The sequence below is a fragment of the Hylaeus volcanicus genome, chromosome 9, assembly GCF_026283585.1.
Source record: "Hylaeus volcanicus isolate JK05 chromosome 9, UHH_iyHylVolc1.0_haploid, whole genome shotgun sequence".
NCBI lineage: Eukaryota > Metazoa > Arthropoda > Insecta > Hymenoptera > Colletidae > Hylaeus > Hylaeus volcanicus.
This window is the reverse complement of record NC_071984.1, coordinates 3,290,944-3,298,374: the sequence shown is the minus strand read 5'-3', so window position 1 is coordinate 3,298,374 and position 7,431 is coordinate 3,290,944. Positions and strand designations below refer to the sequence as shown.

The window sequence follows — 7,431 nt, the reverse complement described above, 5'->3', positions numbered from 1 at the left end:
CCAGGACTGTTTAAAAAATCTCTGGAGTCATCCATCGTAAAGAGATTCAATGATCTCAGAGGTTCCAAAACTTAGAGATCTGTTTTCTCTATTACAATTTCCTTTGGAATAATACATCTCATGAAATGTATACCCAATTCTGTTTTACGCAGGCTTCTTTTGGTTGAACATGCTTCACAGTAACAGAGTATTCAGTTTATTTTTGGTACGATTGCATTTGATCCAGGACTGTTAAAAAAATCTGAGAAATCAAATTCAATAGATTAGATTTGTGTCTTCATAAGAACTTTCCATATTATATACGTAATTGTTGTTTTTAATCCTTTTATTCCACTCATTTTATTTTACATATACGCAATGTTTTTCTTTACACAGTGTTTTCTCATGTTTTCACACCTTTTTTCTGAAACATATTCACTGTGTAAAAACAGAATTGGGTGTATTAATGATTGATGAAACAACAGAAATAAGTACTACTGGAAATGTTTGCTTACGTACCTATAATCACACAAAAACAACAGCTGAACATTGTAATCGAAACAGTCAATTCTTTACTTACAATCTGTACATGTTTGAAAGAAATACTTTCCGTAAAAAATATTACTAGCTTCTAAATTTACAGAAATAAGTACTACTGCAAATGTTTACTTACGTACCTATAATCACACAAAAACAATAGCTGAATCTTGTAATGAAAATAATTAATTTACTAACTTTTTTCGTTGTAGATCTGCATTTATTACTTGCTGTGGACAGCAACGCTGAGCCCAAGACTTACGCTACAACAGGAAACCACTACTACCAAAATTTGGGACTGCCCTACGAAATGCATTTGCCTTTCCCCGAAGCAGGTGACTATTCTCAACTATAATACGATATAGATATATAGTTAGACTAGGAAGTAGGCATGATTTTATATGAAAATCAGGAAAAGTTCCAACTGAGATTTCTCTAGAGTTGTCGAAAGGTCAATATTAGATGGCTAAGATTCCATCAGCACTTAATCCTCAACCGATGCACCCAGATGAGCGATTAGTCATTAGTTAAGCTCAGATTAAGGCCTGCGATACCACCAGATCGCATGTAGCATTCCATGTTCGCATATTACAGTAGGGTGTTACGCACAATTACGGCTCTGATCTCACAGAGTTGGATGGATGTCGAGATCAAACGTCAGTTTATGAATCACAGGGAATTCGCTTAAGAAGTCAAGCTTCGCAATACACAAACACACAGCTAAAACTGATTCGATAGAGGGTTAAATATACAAAGTAGGGTTAAGTGTATTGTTGGAAAGACAGTTATACTTTTGAAGTTAGACATTATTTTATAGATAATTGTCAGCTGCTGCTGTTGAATGGTAATTTAATCCTTTCGAGAGGTGACTCTGAGTGACCGCTAGGTATTCTTTAGGTTTAATTTCTTTGGAACCCGAAGTGTCAATATAATGCTTGTCGTTGAGGCAGAGGTGACCTGATTCTCAAATCTGAAATTAAGGATCTCCAGAGAATGCTAAGAAAGCATCTCGAGTTGCTGATAGATACCAGAAAAAAGGCCTCGAGTCCCAAGGGTTAAGAGCTGTCGAATGAAATCAAGTATCATATCGAACAAGTTGTTCAGGTCTATTTAATAATCACGATGAAACATGAAACACTAATGAAACACGAGCTAATCATGCGTTAACTATTTGCAGGTTCTCTGCAACACAGGGGGCCTGGAAGACATCCCTACGCAGCACCTGCCCCAGACAGTGGAGGAGCTCTCCCTGACGAAGAACAGTTTCCCGATAATAAAAAGCGACGCGTTCTTTGGACTGAAGTCCCTGAGGAAGTTGACGATGGATGGTAACAACATCTCCACCATACGTCCGTTCGCGTTCCGCGGTCTGAGCAAGCTGCGCGAGCTCTCAATTCAACACACGCCCCTGCCCTTCATCGAGCAGTTCTCGTTCGCTGCTCTGCAGAACGTGTCTGTGTTGTTGCTGGCGAACAACAAGATCCGTTACATAGAGGGCTACTCGTTCGCTGGCACGTCGAACATACGAGTGATCCTGCTGACCAACAACCCGTTGCTCCGAATCCAGAGTCACGCGTTCTCTGGCTTGACGAACGTGGTCCGTTTGATCTTCCCATCCGGCATCAGGACCATCGAGCCGGACGCGTTCGACGGCCTGCAGCACGTTGGACTCCTAAAACTGACCTACATGGACCTCTCTTCGCTCCAGTCCTTCACCTTCCGCGGCCTGTCGTACGTCCACTCTCTGAACATTCAGGAGAGCGACCTGGGCATCGTCGAGAAGAACGCCTTCGACGGGCTGGACCACGTGGACCGACTGAACATATTGAACAACAAGATCGACCTCATCGAGAGACTATTCCTCAAGCACGAGAACAGCATCGAATTGTTGAGATTTCACGGGAATCACGTGCTAGAGGCCCCTCGCCACGCCAGAGACATCCACTTGGAGGTCGGGTCCATCAGCGTTGTCGACAATCACTTCCCTTGCGATTGTCAGGCTCACAACGTGCTCGAAAGCGACTTTGTTAATGGCACGGTCACCGAGTTCCAGAAGATGAACTACTGTATCTCGCCCATCGAGTACAACGGGAAACCCATGAACCTGGTGGACTTCGACTTGATCGCCAGGTGCCACGACAACGTCGTCCAGGACAACCTGGGCTCGGGAGTTGTGGGGATATTTTCACTGCCAACGACTCTGTTTCTTGTTCTTTTGTTCTCGATGAACTTGTTTCATTGAGTCGAGCTCAAGCTCCGATGAGCTACTTAAGTCATATCACTGAAATTGTTGCTCGAGGTAAGAGGAGAGGGTCTCAGTTGTCTTTCGAGTACAAAGTTGCTAATTGTTTCTAATTCTAAACATACCAGTTCCAGTTTGGGTTTAGTGTGGATCGTTGAATAGCAATGGTAGCTTTGAACTTCCATAAATCTTTTACCAAAGATGTTAAAATAATATATTTAACATATATGTGGTAATTATTCACAATAATGGAGAGCTGAATGACTTTGATAGCTTTGGAATAAATGTCTAGTTTTCAAGATATGGTTATTAAGAATCAGAATCAGGTGATCGCTAAGTAAATTCTAATTCTAAACACCAAGTGAGGTTATCACTGACTCGCCAGGGTTCAAAATGAATTTTCTAAGTAAATTCTAATTCTAAACACCAAGTAAGGTGTAGCAATTGGGGAAAAATATGCAGAATAGTATCGTTACCTCGGTTTGTGTATGTGTACGATTCCCAAAATTTGAAACCAGTAGTCGCAGCAATTGCACCGCCTCAGAAATATCAGGGTTTTTAGTTTAATACTCACACAGAAATAACAATCTCTGTTATTGGGCATTAAAGAAAACATAATATATTACAAGTGAGTATAATTATAGTACAGTACTTTCTGTACTCGCTCCCATAAAACATCTTTTTCATAATTACGTATCCCATGAATATATCAAATCGACAGCCTAATAATGATCACGTTTCATATAATTATTACATCTAGTAAAATAGTTTGCTCTTCGAAGCAATCAATGACCTTCCTTCACAAAGTATCAAAATGTTGTAAACTACATAATTCCTCAAATTCATAATAATATCTTGAAATGAACTCTCCTTTGACAAACTGCAAAGCCATCGAAGTCAACAATGTCTACGCTATTGTAAATAATTACCTACTGGTATCAGTATTCCCATCGGTGAACATGCTATCGATGAAAGAACTGATCTCTACTGATTTACATCGTTTCCACATAAACAACACTTTCCGAAAGTATAGCAAAACTGTTGTGTAACTCGATATCATTTTTCGTATCACCTTTTACTTTAAATTATCCTTCTGTACATAGCGAATCGTTTTGTACGATACGAATGGTGCAGAAATTAATACTTGGATCTTATTTTAGATGAAAAGAGATAAACTGCGCAAATAGTCATCCATTGCATTAAAATTAATTTCTTAGAGAATGACAATTTATAGTTGAACGTAAAGATTTTATTTATCTTTTACAACAGTAGATATTAATTTAAATTTGTTACGGTCTTTTAATTTTTGGAGACAAGCCTTGTCAAAGAGTGAAATTAATTTATAATCAAGCGTAGAGATTTTATGTACCCTCTAAAAAGTTATGAATATCAAATTAAATTTGTTCCGGTCTTGTAATTTTTGGAGCCTTGCGTGGCTGACTATTGTTGCAGCATCGCTTCGCAAGATAATTAACAATTATTAACGACTCTTTCAGACATTCACTGTATTCGATTATTGTAACTCGCACAATCTTAAGAATGCGACTACGAGCTTTAAACTGACCGGTGTAACTGGGTTAGTGAAACTGCATCCGTTTAGGATTTATTCTGTAAATTAGGAGTGATCGCAAAAGTGTGACTTGTGTTTGCACTTGTCCACTTCGCAGCATGTTAACCCTTTGTTTTGTTCATTCTTCTGTTGCCTAAATTATTGTGGAGCTCAGTAATTAATTATACGATAGATTCGAGTAAGATTTAATACTTTGGTGCAGCCTTTAGGCCTTTACGGTCCAGATGTTCTTACTTCGATACACTTTTGTTGAACGAAGCTGGAAAGTTAAAGTAGGACTGCGAAGGTTTAATGCATGCCCAGGCAATTATTAATCGAAACGTTCTGTGTCGAGTGCACAAAACGAAGGGTTATCAATTCGAGTAAATAATTCTCGTCGACGATAATGAAAGTATGTAGAGATTAAGAATATAATAAGTTCGACTCGTATTAAGAATCCTTCGAAGGAAGAAAGTTCGCGCGATTTGAAGGAAATGAATCGCGATAATTTGTGCTTGATCTTAGAAAGAGTTAACTCTTTGATTTAGAAGATTGATTCGATTCAAACTTGTGGTGCGTAGTAAAAAAAAATTAGAATTTATAGAGATAAATCTTCTTCGCAGTATAATTGTTCTCTCAGTTCTCTGACAATTTTCAATTGATTTTTCTGGTTTCAACGTTTCATCTTAGGTAAAAAGAAATCGCATTGAACATATCGGAATATATTTCAAGTTCTGTAACAAGATCTTGGTTAGAAATTCCAATAAGTTGTTTTCAATGTTTACGATAGACACATTGATAAACATATCAGGGTAGTTTCGTTAGGGGAGTTAACTCTTTGTGCGATCGTTCTACGTGTGCGTAGTCTTCCTTGCCTAAAAGAACCACTCTCATCACAGCAGATTTGTTACATGTACAGCGAAGAACTTTAATATCTTAACGTTCTACAATTTCAATTGTCGCTTTAATTGTCTACGAAGAAAGATGTTTGAAATTCATCTTGCAAGCAAGATTGTGAATCGAACATGTAAACTATGCTTTTGTTAACTAGGTTTAATGCTTGAATACGCATCTCGATTACTTTATCCTTCGTCATAGACAAATTTACAAAGTGACAAGGTGAAATATATAAAATATTAAAGTTACTCGTTGCGAGAGAATCTAAAGCTAGCGATCTAGAGAGCTTCCTAACGAACCATAAGCAACCTGCTTACATTTCATGAACAATTTTTCAAATTTCAAGATATTTGTGGCTTTCGTTGATACTAATCACTCCGATGTTGCAGCCAGCTTCTTCAGGGTTCAAATGACTGATTAAATATACTCTTTGTTCCTAATTTTATTTTCGAATAAACTGTGTTAATCACTGTGGTAAGTTTATCATGTTTTTTACATTGTCGTCACAGTATTAACAACTTCACCTCGAAGCTGCAATTTTCTGTAATCTAAAATATGCAAATTTGCTTTCTTCGATGGGTGTAAATAAATAAAGAATGCCCATATGTATATTCTACTTCTGTTTTAGTTGGAAAATATGCTCACAGTATATACATTAGTAAAATATTTATTCAATTCCTGGCAATCGCTACAATGTAACACCCTGAAGAAGTTAGCGAAAAGTCAGAGTATCTCATTCTGATTAATATCAACCAATTCCATCTTCGTTTCTCGGCCTAAATTCACAGTACTACCGTTTTTTAATGTAACAGACTCTCAATGTAACACAGACTATTCGAGCAAGAAAGTTCTTAGAAATGGCATTACAGTAAAACCTCCATTATTGCATGGTATCGACAATTGAAACTTCCACTTCCAATTCGCCTAATCAGAAGCATTCGTAGTTTTTTGGTTTCCTGCAATAATCGAAATTCTACTGTACATCGAAAAAAAAGTCCAAAAAGAGAGAAGCTATCATTTGTTGTAAACGCAACGTTTGTATGGTAAATGTACGAGAGGGGTATTTTAAATTTTCAACGACAAGAATATTTCTAACGTAACGCTCCCAAAGCTTCCCCTGTTTTTAAACCCAGTGGACAAAACATCGTGCTTGTAACTACGAGAAGAAAAAAAAAAAAGGTAAAGAAAAGGGAAACGGTTCTTCCCTCGCCATTTGTAATGTAAAATCTGCATGGCCTTCGGTCAGCATAGTAACCGAGGACCAAACTAGCTTATATTTTTTACCAACATCTAACACGTAACGTATAACGAGAAACAATAATTAGGCACTGTAACCTTTTATTGTAGTTAGAACAGTCTGTCATTTAATAAACAGTAAAAGACGATTATCTCGCGTGTCCTAGCGTTACATTACATTTTGCTGTAGAGGAATGTAATCGAAGAGATGGTGCGACAGGTTCAATGTATCCAAACAAGGGCTAACATCTGAAACGATGTACTCTTTATTTCCATCAAGGCGTATGTTTGTTTTTACACTAATCTCCATTGATAATAAAGTCTTCAACGCAAGGGAACGGTCTTTGGTGGCGGCGGTGCTACGACTTCTCCCAAACTCTCAATGTAGTAGTTATGGAATATGTAAGGCTTGATCTCCCAAGGTATCTGGGCTTCCATGTTGATGGGTGTTATGCCTAGATCCTCCAGGGTTGGCAAGTTTGGCAGCACGGTGTCGGAGACGTGTTGCTACAAGAAATTAGAGAAATATCAGGTCTCTTGAATTAATATCTTTGAACGTAGAGGCTTGGAAATATAGAATCGTTGGATCTAGTCTTTGAAATCTTGGATCTTACGGTCGAAGGGGTGAGAAATGTTGAATTTCTTAATTTAGAGGCTTGGGAGTCTAGAATATTTGGCTCTAAACTCGTAGAAATGTAGAATCTTTGAATCTAGAGGTTTAAGAATGTAGAATCTTTGAGGTTAGGAGCTTAGAAATCTAGAATTCTTGAATCTGAAGTCTTAGAAATCTAGAAGCTTTGAGATTAGAGTCTTAGAAATCTAGAATCCTTGAATTTAGAGGTTAAGAAATGTAGAATCTTTGAGGTTAGAGTCTTAGAAATCTAGAATCTTTGAATCTAAAGTCTTAGAAATCTAGAATTCTTGAATCTAAAGTCTTAGAAATCTAGAATTCTTGAATCTAAAGTCTTAGAAATCTAGAATCCTTGAATTT

At 37.6% G+C, this 7,431-nt stretch overlaps 2 protein-coding genes across 3 annotated transcripts in view; one reads left to right on the top strand and one right to left on the bottom strand.

Annotated features, from left to right (window-relative positions):
• Positions 1–169: 169 nt before the first annotated feature.
• On the top strand, positions 170–6,545 carry LOC128881963 (leucine-rich repeat-containing protein 4). Its single transcript, XM_054133438.1, has 3 exons — positions 170–205; positions 729–851; positions 1,694–6,545. Exons 1-3 carry the CDS (start codon positions 170–172, stop codon positions 2,756–2,758), a joined length of 1,224 nt encoding a protein of 407 aa, XP_053989413.1. The 3' UTR covers positions 2,759–6,545.
• A 138-nt stretch (positions 6,546–6,683) lies between these two features.
• The window catches only part of LOC128881776 (NADH dehydrogenase [ubiquinone] 1 alpha subcomplex subunit 9, mitochondrial), a 3,055-nt gene continuing 2,307 nt past the window's right edge, over positions 6,684–7,431 (bottom strand). For both annotated transcript variants that reach the window (XM_054133084.1, XM_054133085.1), the window contains exon 7: positions 6,684–6,947. In XM_054133084.1, coding sequence (XP_053989059.1) covers positions 6,765–6,947 — 183 coding nt within the window. In that variant the 3' untranslated portion in view covers positions 6,684–6,764. The remainder of the gene's footprint in view (positions 6,948–7,431) is intronic.